The following is a 21,956-nucleotide window of genomic DNA, read 5'->3' as shown; positions in this document are numbered from 1 at the left end:
AAATCCGATAACAAGCTTATTGAGTACCCGTTATTAATAAGCTTTGGGCTTATCAAGCTTGTTATCGAGCATAGCTGCCCATGACGTCATGTTTAAACAATCAAGACAAGATGCGTTCAAGAAATAAATGTCGGTCTGGATCGATACCTGCCAACCAGCGCTGTCCAGGTAAACAAAATTGCGCTTTTAATGTGACGGTATACATATTAACAGTTAACAGTTTCTTCAATATTATTTTCCAAAAGTAAAAAGGTCAATTGCCTTCTGTCTGTTAGGAAAGTTCTGTATTTGAAGGCCCTAGTAAAAGATACTTGTTCTGTTCAGAATTTATTATCTCCCGTCTTTCCAAAAAAGAATATAAAATGCTCGATAGTGGGCTCGATAAGAACCCGGCTCAATAAGCCTGATCGATAAGGTGCTCGTTATCAATAAAAATTAACGAGCTCCATCCCTAGTTGTGATTGATATTCTTTGCATTTAATCAAATAACAGTGAAAACTGTATGTGCATATTACAGACGCTAAAAAAATAAGCGAAACGCACGCATTTCAGGCAGCACAGCGACGGACGGACGAACCACACACACACACACACACACACCCACACGACAGATTCTGACAAAAAAGGAGGGGAGGCGAAACCTCTCTCTCTCTCTTGGCACATAGTCACAGATCATGCACTGCCCACTCAGCTTGGTTAAAAACCCACACAACTAGAGAGACAAGTTTATCTAATGCATCTGTGCAACATTCTAGACTAATGCATCTGCGCTAGGCTTATTTACCGACATCAAATTTGGAGAGGAGAAAACATGCGTTTTCTGAACACGTCAATTCACTCCCATATCAGCAACATTCTGCATGTAGGCACTTATGTCATAACTTTGTGCGGTGGCGAATGCTTAATTAAAAATAACAGATCTACAAGCTAACACCATGTACCATTCCGTTTTGTGTCGTGCCGTGTCTAGAGCTTATAAATCTATTATTTTTATGCATGCCGTTAAAAATGCCCTGCTCTTGCCTTCTACTGGACACAGCCAGACCACAGCGCCGGCTCATACAGGGAGGAGAGTCTATTATAGGATAAACGTTTATATTGCAGCTCATGAAGAAAGATCAGCTGTCATATCAATAGTGATTCCAGCAAGAAAGACATGCTTTTAGAACTAATTATTAATCCAGCCTCAGAACTGCCGAGTCCGACGACTATTTTGACTACCTTCCTATATTTAGTCCTCTATAAAGTCCAACTGTGTTCACACCCGTAACAAACCGGACCGTGGTCCGTTTGTTTGATCCGCACCAGAGTTCGAATGCATGTTCACACTAGCCAGATTAAAGGGGTAAGCAGACCATGGTCCCTTTTAAACGAACCAAGCAGTCCCGATGTGAATGCACCCTTAGTGTGAATGCACCCTTAGTGTGAATGCACCCTTAGTGTGAATGCACCCTTAGTGTGCGTTGGTCAACCACGTCCGGGGGCCGATTACAGCAGACTGCACTACATGTCTGAGTGAACTGAGCTATAAAATAATATACACACCTATAATAGGACGCTACTATCATGATATCATGGGATTTAAAAACAGTGAGCTCCTCACTTCCTGTTTATCGCCTTCTATCTGCTGGTCTGTATGGACTGGTGTTGGACAACACCACGCACAGAACAACGCAAAATGATACTCAGTGGTGAGTCAATTTAGTCAAACATACTATGCTTTGCTCGGTTGGTTGTGTTACAATGTTTTGAAATGAATCCCCTAGAGTCCTAGAGCACAAACCGCTAACCATTAACATGAGCTTTCCCATAGACAATGCTAACTGGTTGTACATGCTGGAAATGCAAGCAGCCAGGCCTCAACATGGCGTTTCTAATGCTAACTCAATTCAAGTCTATTCAACGTTGAAGCTGCCACTACCTACTGCCGGTCATCCCAGACCGCAAATTTGAGGTCCAGGCTGCTCTTCTGCTCGCTCGAGCCATTGAGCTATAATGGTACTTCCGGCAGTCTTCCGGGTGCTTCAAAACACCACTGAGCAATTGCCATTTTATGCATGCTATAAAATGCCAATGTAATCGTATTTAAATTAATATTAAATCATGTTGCACACATACTTTAATTATGATGTAGGCCCACAACAATGAATAATGTTTCTAGATGAATGATTTAATTTATTTCACCTGACCTATCAGGTCAGGCTTTTTGTGTTGGCTGGACCAATTTGATGGCCAGCTAGGTCACTGGACCTGGACCCTGGAGCCCAATCTCTTCCTCCCGATAGGCTGTGGTAGGAAATCAGGATCAACTGATCGCCCTTTGCATTCTCTTCCCCAAAAGGAGACACGGAGCCCTGTTCAAAGTGCTGTTGCGTGCAGCGCCTAATTGTTTATTAACAGGGCCAAAGAGACTAGGGACTGGGAGGCTGACATTATTCACAGGTTAAAGTAGAGGTGAGATTTTTATTTAACTTAATTTTACATACGGGTCAAATACAACTACAAAGGTTAAAAGGTACAGTAACATGTACCATTACTGAAGTATGGACCAGCTGAGTTCTAATGTTACTGCAGATAGCTCTCATTAACACTGATCTGTTAGCTAGACGTATGGTTGGTAAGCAAGCACTTTTCCAACCTAACCTTCAACTTTAGCACATTCAAAGCATCACACCAATAACCCAGTGAAACTCCTCAGTTGACACAGATAAAGTGTCAAGCGCAGCATGGCAAGTGGACAAGAAAAAGTACAGTTATATGATCTGCCAGCATAATTTCTGTCTGATGTATGATTTAATGTTACCTAGTATGACAATAACAAACAAAACAAACGGTGGATAAAACGACTATGTGCTAAAAAGACTATGTGCAAGCATGGTGCAACATCGATGGCTCATGCTGGCAGCAATACTTCCAGTATGATAAATATAGGTATTCAGTATTCACTAAGTCATCACCCCACTGTCTCTGTTGACAGCGCAAGGAGTTAGGGTAGGAAAGAGCAACTACTTTTCTCCGCAACATTTAATGCAGATTCAGACAGGCCAAACTCCATAACGAAAGCATTGGGGGGGTTTATAGCAAGGTTATACAGCCCAGTGCATTCGTTTCAGCATATGATTAAAGTACTTAAACAGCGTAATAATATCCCCTCATGAACACTTCAGCAGCACAGAAATTAATTCACAAAGTCATTCAACAAACTAATTATAACGTTATAACATAATGACTATTAATTGTCATTACCCAACACAGCCTACATAGCTCTTACTAACACTACTACTGCTCCATACAACGTACCTAATGCAATCGTTTAGGTCTACATTAGAATTGAAAACCAAAACCCATATAACAATTAATCAGTACACATCGGCTAGCAAAAACATACGTATTTCAATCCTGCAATCACTTAGTCAAATTATACATCAGATTCATTTATGGTTTTACACAATTTTCAGTAAAGCAAATAAAAAAGACACCAAGTAGTAAAGAAACATTTGTTCTATTGAAGCTATCATAATCTTTTGTTCTTAGTTACATTTTGTCTTGACATACTCTTTCATCAAGTTCAGAACAAGACTGGTATAATGGCTGCCACTGTGGTACCAGTCTGGAATGGTGATTCTCTACATGTTGCCTCTATGGGAACAACAACGTTCAGCCACACTGATTCTATTTGAATAATTGGCAATGTACACTTCCCACGGAACATCAGCAGTCATTTCCTATAGTAATGCTGTCATGGTTTGAGTACATTTCCTCCAAAACTTTAGCACATTATAATAATTTGACAGATTTCAGTTGTGGTTATTATATTATAGTTACAAAAAAATATATTTTACTGCAACAACCCTTGATTAGAAAATTGTAGATCATTTGTATAATGCCAATGTTGCAGCCCTCAACTGTGCACCTGTTTTGGACGTTCTCTTTTTTTTGGACCGCTGACCTGATTCGAACACTATCTACTATTTAGTTAGCTTCTATTGTAGCTTCGTGCCAATTTGTTAGTGCACTTAACACATTTACACCTTGTTGACTGCTGTGAGTGTTGACAACATCCACAGGTGTCATGCTCGTCAATTTTCTGTCTTGATTCGGGAAATAAATAATTAAAATCTGTCATGGCACAGAATTTCTATTCGTCGTAGTAAACGTCCAGACTCTTGTATGAGGAGATTACCACAGCAATGAGCGAGAGCGTTCATGCATGTCATCATGTCACTGTCAGGTTTCTTACCTTTTTCCCACCCTGCTTCTCCACCATGTCGGTGCCGAGTGGGAAGTGGTCCAGCTGGGGGGTTTTAGCACCCCCACCTTTGGGCATCGTTCAGCTCTCCCCACGCCAAACCTCATTCACGCTGCCATTGCATCGTCATCGACCGTCTGAGAACGAAAGAGAGAGAGAGAGAGAGAGATGGTGTTAGACGGGGGGCGGTTTAGCACCATGCTTCTTTGAAAACACATTTACCATGATGCCGCCACAAAATACTGCTTTTAGCGGTAGATCAGGCTGCTCTCCATTTTCCAACAACTAGAGAGAGAACTGCGAGGACAAGAGGCCTGAGACGCAGCACTGAGAATTAACCCATTTTGACCTGAGATCCGATTCTAAAAATGTCTTCTACATCCTGACAGTTTTCTGAAAAAGCTATGTTTCTATGTCAGTCGTTCTTCGATTTTTAAAAAATAGCAGACCTACAAGCTCGTAGCATGCTAACACCAAAAGGGGTTCCCGCCCAAAATGGGTTAAGTCACAGTTTGTGCGTAGGCACCCCTTATCACTAGAGGGTTCGCTGAAAAACAACGGCGGACGCCCAACCAAACGAATGACATGCATCAAACTACAAACGAATGATGGCATAATGAACTGGTGCTGAACCTGAACAGTCGATTGTGCTCTTGTATGCTAGCGTTCTTGTATGCAGACTGAGCTGCTGGACTTCCATCCACTCCACTAGATTGGCTCTTCTGATCCACAGGACTATGAATAAATCATACATCCATTACCTCAATATTCTCTCCTCCATAATGCGTTCCCCCCCTCCCATCTCCCCCCGCACTGGGGGCATGTGTGCGTGTGTAGGCGTGCACACGTAGTGGGTGGGGGCATGTGTGCGTGCGTGTGTAGGCGTGCACACGTAGTGGGGGCATGTGTGCGTGCGTGTGTAGGCGTGCACACGTAGGCGCGCGCTGGGGGCATGTGTGCGTGCGTGCGTGTGTAGGCGTGCACACGTAGTGGGGGCATGTGTGCGTGCGTGTGTAGGCGTGCACACGTACTAGTGGGGGCATGTGTGTGTGCGTGTGTAGGCGTGCACACGTAGACGCGCGCTGGGGGCATGTGTGTGTGCGTGCGTGTGTAGGCGTGCACACGTTGAAACCAGGCCTGCCTTCTTTTCCACTACTATGGGACGCTGGCACTCATCTCCTCCCTGGCGCCACTGCCCCTCCCCCCCTTCCCTTTGCAGTTCTCCTATTCAAAGACTTCTATTTATAACACTCCAGTCAAATCAACCAGTCAGTCAGTAAGTCAGTCAGAGAGGCACACAGCTACAGAAGATATAGGCTCTGCTTTTACTATCGAGAGGGAGCAAACCAGAGCCCACCTCCCCCTTGCTCCCTCTCTCCTCGATGACCCCCTACACTCCTACCTCACACCACACCAAACAAAGTGCCAGGAAGCTTGACGACTTGCAGGGATAAACAAACCACTTAGGGACACATATGCGAGACTCAAACTGGGTCAGCTGGAATTCTGGAACAATAATCGCAACACTAATTTAGGGCTATTATGCACGAGTGCGTATTGCTACATTCGAGAGAGGAGGAGCAAATTCTCTAGTATACAAAATGCATGCAGGGAAGTCACACACACACACACACACACACACACACACACACACACACACACACACACACACACACACACACACACACACACACACACACACACACACACACACACACACACACACACACACACACACACACACACACACACACACACACACACACACACACACACACACACACACACACCTGAGAGGAAGCCCCACTCAGAAAACACAAGCCTCGCTTCCTCTGTTACACTGTCCCAATCGGAAGATACATGTGCTAACGTTTGTGTGTGTGTGATCATTCTGACTGAAGTGTTGCACGTAATGTTGTGTTGATTTGTTCCAGATGAGTGTGAGTTTGTGTGGGTGTGGGACAGAGAGAGTACTTCATATTTTCTGCCGAAAAACGTAACCTACGTTAATCATTAGTCTCGGCAAGCGTCAATAATGTAAGTTGTTTATTCCGTTGTATAAATGTTTTTTTAATGTGTTTTTGTGGCTTTCGCCTTTATTTTATATTTTGTATGGAGGGACAGACAGTAGGCTGACAGGAAACGGGGAGAGAGATGGGGGGAAGACATGCAGTAAAGGCCGTCGGGATCGGGAGTCAAACCCACTGCCAGACTGGACTACCAGCCAAGGTGCCTGGGCCACTGAGCCATGGCCCAGGCCCAGTTGTATAAATGTTTTGATCCGATCTAGTTGAAAGGCTACTCACATTAGCTTCGGATGGCTATCTGTTGTTAGCCATAACACTGGACTGCCACATCTTGATTTGCGTGTGCACCCACGCGTGCACTCACTTCAGTCGCAATTCAGTCCCAATTCCAATTCAGTCCCAATTCCCCGTCCCAGGCGGCATTTCTGGTCAAAACAAGGCTTATTGCACGGAGCATAGCGGTCGCTGTAATGGCGCCGTGAGAGATCAACACCTAATCCGACAACACACACCATTCAGTCAACATCCGGTTCCGGTCGCGGTGTTTTAGATTTCCAAAATAATGGTTGAACGGGGGGGGATATCCTGGCATATAGTAATCATTCTTTAATTAATCCTGGCGGCCAAATGGTTAATAGATACAGTAGAGATTGCGTCCCAACCTTATATGGGATATTTTTGCATTCAGCGTCTTGCTCAAGGACACTTTGACACTGACTCTGGGGGAGTTATCATAGTGCTGGTGAAGTCACTTTAGTAAATATCTATATAATGTCTCAATTCCAAAAACAAACAGAATAACCTCTAATGAAACACTGAAGAAGGGCATTCGGCCTCATGCCATCATGGCTACATGACAGAGCATGTTGTCTGGGCCGGCGGTGACAATCCTGAAGCAGTGGCATCAAGTCTACACAGTTACCTACACTACCAACTCCCACATGTCAGACAAGAGCAATAGAGAGTATGCGCGTGACATCATCATCAAACCCGGAAGTTATGCAGGAATGCCTACTGATTGGCAAAAAACTACTTTCTGGCCTTGACAGCCCATGCATCCAAACATAAAAGTCCTATCTGATAGCATTAAACAACATTAAACAATGTTAAACTCACTTTGCCTGTTGATTTGCCACTCGGTGTGCCATTCACTTTAAGGATGCGCATACCCTCTATACGGGAAGAGATTTACTACGCTCTAATGTTTTGTGGATGATGTCAGTGTGCTCCACTCAGAGTAAGATTGCGGAAAAGAGGAAGGGGGACGAAGAGAAGAAATGACTCTCTCTACCATAAGACTGGAGCTTGCCAGCTATCTTCTCCATCCTCTCCTCCACTCTTTTGCCCCCCCCCCCCCCCCCCCAAACTCCCCACCCCCCCCACCCCATACACACCCTGTCTCTCTTCCTTCATCCTGCTCAGTGCTCCCTCTATGCGTTCAGCCACTCCCTCTGCGGTCAGACAGAGGCCAAGACTCACTGCAGGATGTCGTGTACATACATGCACTCTCACTCACAACAAAACTACATTCTCAACGTGCACTGTGTGGACGGTGATATGGTACATGCTTATTCAATGAACAGCATAACCTCATTTTTCATAGAGCCATAAAGTATTTGTATAGCCCTCATATCAGGCTTTTATGGTGTTTTTATCCTTGGTGATGCTACGTATGACCGTTTTGGGGAAGTGCTATTGTGCTCTTTTTTATGTGTTATCACCAAATAAAATCAATCAATCAATCTTCTACAGTGTATGTAGGTTGCACAAATGAACCACGAGGCCCATAGCTCAGGAGCCTATCTCCTGTTTCTGTAGCATGAGGCAGATTGATGTACAAGTACATGTACTTGTACATGACGCTAGTATGTCGCAGGGACTTACCCCCAATCCAACCCTTGATGCTGAGTGCCAAGCAGGGAGGCATTGGGTCCCATTCAGAGTCTTTGGTATGACCCGGCCGGAGATCAAACTCGGACCTCCCAGTCTCAGGGCGGACACTCAAACCACAAGGCCACTGAGCTGGTGTTTCGTAAAACCACACCCTAATAGTTCAACCACTTCCTCCGGCTTTGTCTGAGTGTTTCTGAAGTGCACAGTTGCCCGTTAATTGGCTACAAGAGCTATGCTAAATATAGTCACCTTGTCAGCTAGCAACTAAGCTAAGCAGTAGCCTCCTATGGTAGTTTAGTAATTCAATATGTATTAGCAAATAAGCAGAGCAACAACATTAGCTGAAGTCTGTTCACAAACAAGCACATGATGTGAAGTCATAAAATTTATATTTTTTATTTTATTTATTTTTATGTTTTTTGTGTTACCATGTATGTATGTACATTAACAATTTGTAAATTATTAATGGGGATTTCCTCTCAATTATTCTAGTTTTATGAAGGATAGAAAGTGCAAAAAATTGGATGTTTGTTTCACAATTATGCTCTAGTTGCAATGTTTTCCACTCTAAAATGAAAGAAACACAAACCATTGACTATATATATGCACATGGCAGAAACAAACATTACATCCAGACAGAGCTCGCTAATGAGAGATATTCTAAAGGTTCCTGCTGCCATGCAGATGAAAAAGCAACCATTTGCCTCACCCTCCCTTGGCTGCTCTTAACTTACGCCTGTCATTGTACACAATTACACACCTCAAATGTTCCACACCAACAGCTGAAAAACACAACAGCTGCAAGTGGGGTAGGGCATGTTTCAGTGTGTGAGTGCACATGTGTGCGTGCATATTCTCAATGCCTATTGCTTAACCAGAAACACAAACAGCAGTGCAGAGCTTGCCAGTAAGTCAGTTGTTGCACTGTGTTGGTTAAATGGATACTATAGCCTGCACAACTGCAACATGAACGATGAAAATAATGTGATACAGAATCCATCCAACCTCTCTAGGGGTCACGCTTGGGACCCTAATTACATTCAAGGCGTTCCAAAGAGGGTGCTCCAATGACTTGTGTGTGTGTGTGTGTGTGTGTGTGTGTGTGTGTGTGTGTGTGTGTGCATAGCATGCACCGCGTTGGCTCCACGGCAGCACTCGTGACAGACGATTGACATACCATGCATGCAAGAACGTGGTGTATGGAGGGGATAGCAGTGGCCAGCCAGCCCATTTCGTGTGCAAATAAAGCCAGCCGGGCCCTGCTGCTGTATCCAGGCAACCACAGCCCAGCTCGGTCGATCAGACCCAAACCGGTTCGCTTCATTATAAACATATGTGGATAGAGGGGGATAAACACATACACACACGCGAGCACGGTTGCACAGCGAGCGACCTTGTTGCGTACGATGTGTATTGTGTACCCAAGCCCAGTGTGAAGATGCATTAGGCGGCCGACGATGAATGGTGGCTGGCACCTAAAGGGCGAACGCACAATGGAATTGCTGGGTGCAAAGTGCTGTTTTTTGTTCAATACAGTAGAATGGCCATTATCTGCATTTCTCCACGAGCTTCTAAATGAGCCTTCACCGAATGTGTTTGGTTGAAGTATGTCATGTGTTACTGTTTAGGCCAGGGTACTATCCCTCCGACCAATCACGGAGAGGAAGAAAATCACACTTGTGTGAAGTGAGGGGCGCTCTTGTCATCATACATAATCACATTCCGTGCTCAGCCAATCAAATCATCACATTCCGTGGTACAAGCACAGAAAGCTGTGCATAGGAAAACAAAAACAAAAGGTGCCTTTCTCAACGACTACTAGCTTGCATTCACTGCGGCGCAATCGATGTGTATTCCTATTAAAATCTCTGGTTTGGAATAAGGAGGATTGGATAGTTTCACGTCCTTTCCTAATTCACAAGGTCCTCCTTGCAGAGAGAAACACCACAAGCAGTGGGGGTGATGCAGCAGAAGAATGACTTGCACAGAGCAGAATGTATTTCAGACTGGAAACGAGTGCTGGGTGGGAGTGGCCCTATTACTCATAAGGCTCTCGAGAGTACAAGGAGAGAGGGGAGAAAGACAGGGGGATGAGAGAGAGAGAGAGAGAGAGAGAGAGAGAGAGAGAGAGAGAGAGAGAGAGAGAGAGAGAACAGGGAGGAGGTGTGGGGAGGAATCCAATCACTTTGTCTGATTTTCTATTCTGAGCATGCCCGCTCTCCTCCAATAACAGCTCAGTGGCTGCTGCCTGCCTGCCAGTCTGGTAAATCATGCTGTCTTTGCCAGTGACCTCGCTACCATAGTGGCAGGCCTGTATATATTCAGCTAGGCGACTGAGAGCCTGGAGACAATCTCCTGCATTTTTGGCTTTCTCCTCCCCAATCCTTCAGCTTCATGGCTGCCCTGACTCATTCTCTCTCTCTCTCTAGACGTCCATCTGACGTGGTTTTCTCTATTCCCTTCTCTACATCTTTCTCTCAAAGGCAAAACCTGACATTGCCACCTGACCACACACACACACACACACACACACACACACACACACACACACACACACACACACACACACACACACACACACACACACACACACACACACACACACACACACACACACACACACACACACACACACACACACACACACACACACACACACACACACACACACACACACACACACACAGCCTGTTGCTTAGCAACTCATGGATGAGACAGATGCAGGCCTAGGAGCTGGCAATATATGTGTATTTATGTCAGGGAGAAAGGAGAGAGAGAGAGAGAGAGAGAGAGAGGGGGGGGGGGGGGTAGAAGAGACCTGGTGACTGAAGTGTGCCTCTGCATATCAACCTATTGCAATGAGGATTCAATCATTCTCTTCCCTTCTGTTCACCTTCTGACAGAATGCACTGATCTCTCCTTACTCATCCATCGCCTCTTATAGCGCCTATATCATCGCTGTCGGACTTGGTATCCAAAAACATTACTTTGCAGGAAATGAAAAAAGAGCCCGGGGAGAGGAGGGATCGAATGGATATAATGTTTGGTTATGAAAATAACATCAAAAGATAACATATTGAGATACAAGGTTTCTGGTTCGACCGACGATATTCTGACAGCCTAGTACAGTGGAGTTTTTCAAGCAGACCTACTGCACACAACAACGTCGTCACCACGCAACACCACAACAGACGAGCTGAGGCTCCATGATAGATGTGGACCTTGAACCTTTTCACGCAGCATGAGCAACTCTGCAGACTGATCAGCAAGGATGACTGAATAGAATTAACTAGAAGCGCGCGCAAGCTCTTGTCTAACGCCACGTGTCTATGTCGCAGTGCGATCTGAGTGAGACACACACACACACACACACACACAAACCGTATACATTTTGAACGAAGGCAGACAGCCATTTATCTTTGGCCATTATTGACCGTGGTTGTTCCGTGCTGGGCAGGTTGTGTGGGCGCTCTAATCGGTCCACCACATCACAGAAAGGCAAACTGCGAACACCCACACAGCTGGGTTGAAAACGCAGAGGTAAAGTCAGTGACGTATCACGGCCACAAAGCACAGGCGTAAACGGTACCACAGATTTGGCAACATAGTGCTTCATTTTTGGCTTATTTCTATAGACCTGGATGCTTGTTTCAACAGAATCTGGCAACACTTCTGGCTTCTAGCTAGTGGCTCAATGTTATGCTAGGCTTTGCTGCATTTCTTCTGACTGTAATACTGTATCCATAGCATGCTCCCTGACGCGGAGACTCTGGATATACATTTCTGTTAGTATGTCAAGACATATCATTTTCAGTCGCTTTCTGTGCCACGCTGTCGCACTATTGCTGGACCAATGTCGTGTGTGCGCGCGCGTGCGTGTGTGCTTAGCTGTTGCATTCCTGTCTCCCTCAGCTCTATACATCTACATACAAGGGTGTTTTACTGGATTTTGCTGTTTGTGTTATATAACACCGCCATTACCATGTTCATGTCACACACCCCCTAGAGAGCGTTGGCGCACCACAAGGGGTGCGCACTGCGCACACCACAGTTTGGGAATGCCTGGTCTAGCACTTTTTAGCACAATCCCTAACCCAGAAAATGCACTGTAGTAGCCTACCTATGATCTATGAAAACTGTAGCAAGCTAGTCCTTCTATATAGGCAGTCTGTCTGTAGCAGCATTCCAGCATGACATTAGACCCAGTGCATATGTTGTAGTAGCCAGCTAGCTAACCTGTAGCTTCTGTGTTAAGTCTAACTTATACTTTGCTGAAAAGACAAAGTATAAAGGCTTTAGTCTTCTAGTTGAGACAAAATCACACAGGGCACACTTTTGTGGACCGATGTGCCATTGATCAGTGGGTCCACGACACTCCAAACTAGGCTATATACAGTTGTCTCTGCGTGTGGCTTAGCAACAACTGGGCCCCAGTTGTGCAAGCCCTATGGTGCATCACTGCAAAGCATCCTACTTCCAGACACTAACTGTGAGGCCTGTGAATTGGAGCTTTTAGTGTGGTCAGTCAGAACTCAGCAGTAATCAGCCTGGGTAGGAGGGCAGCTGGTTGGACACGGACGGACATCCCTGGAGGATAAAAGCCTCCAGCTCCTTCCCTCTAGCAGCTCTTTCACACATCAACACACACCCGGACCGACACATACTTTAGCCCAACAAAAGCACAACAAAAGCCCTGAAGTAGTCAACATTAGGTGGCGCAACAAAGACAAATGCCCCCCCGTTTCTTTATATTAAATTTGACATGGATGGTTTACCATCTGTTCAAGCTTTTTGCAACAAAGGTTTCTCGTTTTATGTTACATTATGTACATATTAAGTTCAGTGTTATATCATCGTCAACCGCTTTATGCCGTGCATGGAAGAACATGACGTGCCTCCCAATCAGCAGCCATTTATGTTACTAGGTCAAGAGAAAGATCCACGTTTCCTAGAATGATACTTTTAATAGACTGCAGTGCACGTCACCAGAAATAAATGGTAATCAATCTAAGTGACGTCATGCCACTTGATTGATCACCACTCATTTCTGGTATCTTCCTACAAGTAATGTAGGCCCAGACCGCTAAAAACCTTTCATTTTTAGACCAGTTATAAACCATTTTTAGACGGGCATCTAGACATATTGGCCGTCTAATGTTATGTTATGGCTTTACAATCCGGCTATAGTGAGGTAGATAGCCTACATTTTCCTGTCACAATAATTTTGAGGGATTCCACATTGCATTCTCTAGAGACTAAACATAAGCAGAAGACTAACGGGTAGCATTGGGTTAGCCTCCTATTTATGGGAGATTCACAAGAAAATAAAGTAATGTAACATCCTTTCACAAGGATGTATCAATGTTTACCAGTGAGCAAGGACATGGCAAATGGCCACATTTAAGGCATGCTGCTTAATGGGACAATCTCTCTTGTGTAAACATCGAAAGAGACGACCAATGACATTCATATCACACACACACACGCACACACACGCATACATTATTAAAGTAAAATGTCTTATCTGCACATGATGTGCATTAACCCATTTTGGGCGGGAACCCCTTTTGGTGTTAGCATTATGTTATGCTTTAGCTATTGAAAAATAGCAGATCTACAAGCTCATAGGTCTGCTATTTTTGAAAAATCGAAGAACCACTGACATAGAAACATAGCTTTTTCAGAAAACTGTCAGGATGTAGAAGACATTTTTAGAATCTGATCTTAGGTCAAAATGGGTTAAGAGCCACACAAAGCACTGAGGGTTCGAATCAGTATGTTCTAAAACAACTGACAACAACTGCCAAAGACAGTTTCATGACCATGATCATTCTGGCCTTGTTGACATTCAACATGAGAGTCACTTAAGATGTCTACTTATATAGACAAACTGAAATACACACATGCTCACAATGTCAAGCCATTTCTATTTGTATTATTACTAGCTGACTGCAATGTATTTGTTTTTTATTTGGATTCCCCATTAGTTGCCACCCAAGAAGCAGCTACTCTTCCTGGGTTCCACAAAAAAAACATAATACATATGGCTATCACGATACACAATAACAACAGTGATGAGCAATCTAGCTGACCTAAACACACTGTCTGTATACGAGGCCTTGCTGACAATGTAAACTTTATCAATAAAATACGGTTTTAGTTGCAGCCTCGGGTAGCAATAAACCTAGATAAGTCCAAGTAAATTGCTAGTATAGATATTGAAAAGACATTCACGCATTCTTCCCCATTTCCCATTTAAATGCTCAATCACAAGCAGGAATACACAATGGCAGGGCTAGCATTAAGAAAGATACGCCTTGTGTGTGTGTGTGTGTGTGTGTGTGTGCGGTGTGTGTGTGTGTGTGTGTGTATTTGATCTAGATAATTAGGCTTGTGGAAGAGACTGACAGGGAAGATGAATGGCATAGAGAGTATATATACGTGTGTGTGTGTGTGTGTGTGTGTGTGTGTGTGTGTGTGTGTGTGTGTGTGTGTGTGTGTGTGTGTGTGTGTGTGCGCGTGTGCGCGCATGCGTGCGTGCGTTAAGAGTGTGTCTGTGTATTGTGCGCATGCTTCAGAGAAGATGTATGAGTGAGTGTGTACGTGTGCATAATATACATGCATACGGTGTAAAGGCGGAGAGAGAGAGAGCGAGTGGGTGAGAGATGTGCGGCGCAGTGACTGAAGCTGCATTAATTAAGGATTATGAGAGGAGGTAAAAATAAACGCAGAGCAGAGAGAGAGAGAGAGAGAGAGAGAGAGAGAGAGCGAGAGCGAGCGAGAGCGAGAGAGAGAGAGAGAGAGAGAGCTGCACTGGGTAATGAACAGAATGAGAGTGAAGCAGGGGAGGAGAGGAGGAGAGGGTGGATGTGACCTTTGCAGAGATTAACACCAAAACAACATCTCGCACACTCCCTCGCACGCACGTGGAGACGTGTGAGCCAGGACCAGTAGTATGCCTTTTGCATCTGGTTCTGTGTGACAAAATAGAGTGTCTGTTTTATGAGCGCCATTGCTCCATGAACACCAGGTATCGGACAGAAAAGGGTCGGCCCTGGAGAACCAGACACCATGTGCCTGCAAAAAAAGAAGAAGAATTTTGCCTTTCCTTTACTACTTGATATTGTTGTTGTGGTATTTGTGAGAGGAACATCAAGACTGCTGTGGTGCTTTCAAAGAAAGCAGCATTCCAGAGTTAGAAAATCCTGTCCTGAGGACATGCCTGCCAAAGTGTCCTTTGCAGTAGGCATGACAGGTGAAAAGACTTTAACAGACCTAAGATTTATTGAAACAATACATTTTAGGCTATTATGTCTATAATTTTAGCGAGCATAGACCCAAACTTGGATCAACATTTCAACTAACAGAAATCAACTTGACAGGTATGTATGTGTAGCTTTTTTTTTTTTTACAGACATCTGGTCTTTTTTCCCCACTCATATTTTGTTTTGTTTTGGTTTTAGTCATGTGATACCAGGATAGTCCTTTTTCATAGGGTAACACTGCGCAGGGGCGGGCCTACCGGGGGGGATGGGGGTGTGACTTCACCCTGGCCAGTGACTCCAGGGGCGGGCCTACCGGGGGGGATGGGGGTGTGACTACACCCTGGCCAGTGACTCCAGGGGCGGGCCTACCGGGGGGGATGGGGGTGTGACTTCACCCTGGCCAGTGACTCCAGGGGCCCGGCCTGTCAGATGATCGATCACACAGCATTACACAGTCACGACAGAGACCTTTACTTGGTCGCACTTCGCAAGCCAGGCAACGGGCCCATTCAAAGCATTACCTCTCAGGGTGCTACAAATGTCTATCTGCACATCCTGTAAGTTCACTTAAGAAATAAAACTAGTGTTGACTAATCATTACCGGTAAGACGCCTGGGGGCGAGAAGCGACCTGGCCCTTTAGGGCGAGGTCACGTGCACTGGCTATATATGGAGCGTATCTTGAGTGTACAGGGTATGATGAGGTATGATAGGAATATCAGAGTAGGTCAGCTCCATATATGGAGATCTAAGGGTAGCAGTGTATTGAATGTACAGGGTTTGATTAGGGTCCAGGTAGGGCAGGGCCTTTTATTTTTGGGCCTGTTGAGAACTCTAGTTTTCGCCGGCTGCCAGGCGCGGCTGCACAAATAATACATTTGTGGCAGGCCCATCTAGAGTTTAAATGGACAGGTATCAGTCAAAAGGGAGAAAACTGCATATACAAGGCACACGTGTCCCAGTGCAGACTGTAACAAGAAAGTTGAAGAACTGGAGAGTAGAAAATACTTCTGTTCCAAAATGCTCAAAAACCATTACAGACTTTAAATACAGACTTCTACTGAAGATCAAAATAGAAGACTATACGGACAAACTATGGGTGACATGCTTCCAGGAAACCGCTGAGGTCCAGCTGGGTCACAATGTACAGTCACTGGGTCACAATGTACAGTCACTGGGTCACAATGTACAGCCACTGGGTCACAATGTACAGCCACTGGGTCACAATGTACAGTCACTGGGTCACAATGTACAGTCACTGGGTCACAACGTACAGTCACTGGGTCACAACGTACAGTCACTGGGTCACAATGTACAGTCACTGGGTCACAACGTACAGTCACTGGGTCACAATGTACAGTCACTGGGTCACAATGTACAGTCACTGGGTCACAATGTACAGCCACTGGGTCACAATGTACAGTCACTGGGTCACAACGCACAGTCACTGGGTCACAATGCACAGTCACTGGGTCACAATGTACAGTCACTGGGTCACAATGTACAGTCACTGGGTCACAATGTACAGTCACTGGGTCACAATGTACAGTCACTGGGTCACAACGTACAGTCACTGGGTCACAATGTACAGTCACTGGCAGAACTCAGAGACACTAATGGGACTGCATTCGAAAATCAATCAAAAAGCAATCTCTACCAGGCATGTCTTCATAAACAAAGTCAAGCTGGAGACATACAACACTAATGATCAACTGGAGACCATAGTAATGGGAATCCAACCAGAGACCTGGGCACCTGGGGGCTTGCCTGGGGTGAGTGGCGGGAATTGCGTCACCTTTGGTCAAAACAAGCAACTCTTATTTTGAAGAGGAAGTCTGTTTCGGTTGGAGCCAACTTCCATGACAGGTGTGTTTCAGATCAGGAGGGAGGGACTGTCTGACAGGCTGTAAACAAGTGATGGTGGTGGAGGATTAAACACATGCTTTTAGCCGAAGTTCATATATTTACCATATGAAACCCATGCATCTTTGATTTAAACAATGTACACACTTTGGAATTACGTTAAACATGGTGGAACCTCTACGGCGGCGGCATTAGGCGAGTAGTTCATTAATTGTACAAGTAGCATGCTGGTAAAATCATCATCAACAGCTGCCCAATAAAACAGGGTCAGGTTCGGGGGGCCCAAACCCGGTACTGAGTTGGTGGCCTTCTTTTCAAGCTGCTTTAGATCACGACTGTGTTTACACTATACAGCAAGCGATTGTGTGCGATTAGTGAAGCAAATCTCAATTGTTGGTATGGATTTTGTTTATTTACACAGCCCTTTACTCGTCAATGACATCACCCCTTACCACAGAACCCAGAAATGTGAAAAAGGTCCTGTAGTTCATGGGCATGATCTGCCATGATCCAGTTGACTGGTCTGTGAGGGCAATATTCAACAAAGTCTGCGGATACGAGAGTGATTCTCTCTTTGTGTTTAGGTCGTTTGTTCAGCTTTGCAAGCAGCAGGGACGGCTCCAGGGACGGCAAGGTGGAGGCTTAGGCCCCCCCCCCCCCCTCCCCCCTAAGCCCCCCCCTCCAAACAAGCCAAATTGACTGACTTCTATGTAAACCAAGATTCATTAGCCCCACCTCAAAATAGCCAGCCCCTCTATAGCACCCCCAGTCACAATTTTCTGGAGCCGTCGCTGGCAAGCACACAGATTCAATGTATCTTGAGCACTTGTCCTGCAACACCCTTGTAGCAGTAATTCAGACCAAGGTTGCACGGACATTCAATATATCTCTCTTTGTTCTTACTCAATGCTTTACCAGCTTGTATTGCCAAACTACAGACGGACCCAACAACATTGGTATATATGTTGTATTAGAAAGTTAGCTTTAGTTTGTAATTCTGTTATTGACCAGTTTGCTGATGTGTCTGTTATAAATGGTAAATGGTGCATTTGTCTTGCTCAAGGACACTTCGACAGTAACTCTGGGGGAGCCCGGGTTTGAACTGGCAACCTTACGGTTACCATCCAGGCACTCTACCCGTGAGCCACCGCCGCCCCTTTATGATGACACTGATACTGTATTGCTTTTCAGATCTCTGGGCTTAACCTCACGCAATCCCACACATAGCGTCTCTGGACACACTGCTTTCTGTCATTACGCAGGAACCAAGGGGGCAGATAGACAGATGACTTGGCACGCACCGAAAGGGAAGAGAGGCAGAACTAACGACAGAGGCAAGCTGCAGCGGCGAGTGCCAGGCAGGCAACCTGATCCACACACTGACAGAGCAACGCAGGCACAGCCAGAACAACACAACACACAACACAGCTACAATAACAGCCATTCCAAATGGAGCCGTGTTGGCTGGGATGGCAGACTCAGGAATCCTGCCTCAGATATGCACACAACCATGCGCACGCACGCACGCACGCACGCACACACGCACATAAGCACGCACACACACACACACACACACACACACACACACACACACACACACACACACACACACACACACACACACACACACACACACACACACACACACACACACACACACACACACACACACACACACACACACACACACACACACACACACACACACACACACACACACACACACACACACGAACTCGCGCGGGTGCATAGCATAGCGGGGGACCAAACAGAATGTTAATGCTGTCCTGGTGCAGCAGAGCAGAGGGAGGCAGGATCCCAGATGAATTATAAATCACTGGGCAGGGCCGGATGGAGGGATGGAGGGATGAAAGGCCTACTACTGCAGAGCATAGCCAGCTGAGGGTCGGGGCGGTGCCTGCTTAAAGAGGGGGCAGGGAGGGAGCTGATGCCCCGAATGAGGGAGTGGCGAGGAAAGTGCATGTTTTTTTCCCCCCAATATGCCAACCGTGTTCTTTCATCGTGGTGTGTGTGTGTGTGCGCCCTACTGAACATAGGAATAGAATAATACATGCAGGTAGCACATCACATCTCACCATTCAAACCATGACAAGAGCTCACTGAGCTCTTGATGGTCAGGGAAAAACAAAACAAAGGAAAACTAAAGCCAAATCGGCTCCTCATGCTATATTGTATCTTCCTGGGAATACGATCATATGCACGTAGACTTATGTAATAACGTACAGATGCCATGAAACTGCCATGAAACGCTTTAACCCATTTTGACCTGAGATCAGATTCTATAAATGTCTTCTACATCCTGACAGTTTTCTGAAAAAGCTATGTTTCTGTGTCAGTCGTTCTTCGATTTTTCAAAAAATAGCAGACCTACAAGCTTGTAGCGCGCCACTTGGTGGCACGCTATGAGCTTGTAGATCTGCTATTTTTCAATAGCTAAAGCATAGCATAATGCTAACACCAAAAGGGGTTCCCGCCCAAAATGGGTTAAGACGTGGTCATGTGAACGGGACACTAAGCAGACAGACACACTGGCCACACTGCGTCGACAGCCAGCCACACACATTCACTATATGGAACAATCAATATGGTAAATGGTAAATGGTAAATGGTGCATTTATATAGCGCCTTTATCCAAGGCGCTTTACATAGATTGTGCATTACATTCACCCATTCACACACACATTCATACACCGATTGCGGCGGAAGCCATGCAAGGTACCAACCAGCACATCGGGAGCAATTTGGGGTTCAGTGTCTTGCCCAAGGACACTTCGACATGTAGACAGGAGGAGCCGGGATTCGAACCGCCGACCCATGGATCATTGGACGACCTGCTCTACCTCCTGAGCCACAGTCGCCCCTCATCTGCTCATCAGACTGGGCAGAAATGCTCCAATTAGTGGCTTGAGGAAGTGCTGTCCAGAGTAGGGCTCAAATAATACCTTGGGGGGGTGAGCTCATCGCCGCAATTGCATTTCTTTTGCAAGTGAAAGTTACAGAGTGCTTTGTACGCTTACCATAAACAGTAATCATTGCTAGTTATCAAAATGTACTGTCTTCCATCCTATATTCATGGGCAACACTCAACTTGTGTCACTTCACCTTGGTGCGAGGGGGAGTGCATGATAATCACGTCACTAAGCTGACATTCATCGACTAACATCACTTTACACCAAAACATCTCTAGCTTATTAGTTTTTATCTCTGCATTTCAATGGTACCCTCTCTGCTGTCATTGATTATTTTGCGTTGGAAGTAAAATATGTTGAAGTCAAAATGACAACAGTGTGGAAGGGCCAACAACTTGGATACAGGTTTAGTGAGACTTCAAAATGTAATGCGGTAATGGTACTATCATTTATTATTACAGGTTTATCCAGCTGTGCTGCTCGGAAAATGCATGGGTTATACAGCTGACAGCGATAACTGCTTCATTTACAAACCGTGGACCAAATCATAAAAAAATGGTGCCGAGCGGTGATTGTGACCTGGTCCAGGCCTGGGCCATGGCTCAGCGGTCCGGGCGCCTTGGCTGGTGACCCAGTCTGGCGGTGTGCCGCGGGTTCGACTCCCGATCCCGACGGCCTTTACTGCATGTCTTCCCCCCCATCTCTCTCCCCATTTCCTGTCAGCCTACTGTCTGTCGCTCCATAAAAAAAAATAAAAGGCAACAGCCACAAAAAAACAAAAACAAAGAACAAAAACGAAAAACAAAACAAAACAAGATTAACCTGGTCCTGCGTGTGTGTGGACAAGGAATTCATTTTAATCAACTAGGTAGTATCGCTAGCTCCAATATCTAGGCTGCTTTCTCAGCACAGCACGTTAAGAAACATTCCATACTGTCACAGCCCTAGTGCACTGCAGATTGCAGAGCACCTGTAAATGGCACGTGATCTTTTTTTATCCAACTGGTGCTTTGGGCAAATCCCGCCCCTGAGAGCCGCTGGAATCCAAACCGTGGCCCCGATCGTCTGATGCTGTCAACTGTTGCTATTAACCCATTCTGGACTTGAACCCCTTTTGGTGTTTTAACTAAGCATTATGTTATACTTTATCTATTGAAAAATAGCAGATCTACAAGCTCATAGCGCGCCACCGAGTGGCGCGCTACAAGCTTGTAAGTCTGCTATTTTTGAAAAATTGTAAAAATGCGCCACAAATCTTTGAATATATATTCTTTCAGAGCGAACGTTTTTTTGATTCTCTAGTGGCTATATCCAAACTTTAAGAATCCATGGAGATGGCTGTCGTGTCTCAGCGGTCCGGGCGCCTTGGCTGGTGACCCAGTCTGGCGGTGTGCCGCGGGTTCGACTCCCGATCCCGACGGCCTTTACTGCATGTCTTCCCCCCCCATCTCTCTCCCCATTTCCTGTCAGCCTACTGTCTGTCCCTCCATAAAATAAAAAAAAAGGCAAAAGCCACAAAAAAAAAGAAAATATAATAAAAAAGAAAAAAAAGAGAAAAAAAAGATTAACCTGGTCCTGCGTGTGTGTGTGGACAAGGAATTCATTTTAATCAACTAGGTAGTATCGCTAGCTCCAATATCTAGGCCAAAAGACAAAATATTAGCGTTGGCACTAAGAGTACCACACAGAAGATGGGACAGCTAACACTGGCTTAGATCGCAAGCTGTGCG

General features: G+C 45.3%; 1 protein-coding gene across 2 annotated transcripts in view; it reads right to left on the bottom strand.

Moving 5' to 3' along the window:
* ankrd11 (ankyrin repeat domain 11) overlaps nucleotides 1–21,956 on the bottom strand; it is a 172,831-nt gene that overhangs the window by 38,179 nt on the left and 112,696 nt on the right. For both annotated transcript variants that reach the window (XM_079497837.1, XM_079497838.1), the window contains exon 3: nucleotides 4,241–4,386. In XM_079497837.1, the coding sequence (XP_079353963.1) occupies nucleotides 4,241–4,327 (87 nt within the window). In that variant the 5' untranslated portion in view covers nucleotides 4,328–4,386. The remainder of the gene's footprint in view (nucleotides 1–4,240; nucleotides 4,387–21,956) is intronic.

This window comes from Electrona antarctica (genome assembly GCF_951216825.1).
Source record: "Electrona antarctica genome assembly, chromosome: 3".
Classification (NCBI taxonomy): Eukaryota; Metazoa; Chordata; class Actinopteri; order Myctophiformes; family Myctophidae; genus Electrona; species Electrona antarctica.
This window is presented reverse-complemented; position numbering and strand designations above follow the sequence as displayed.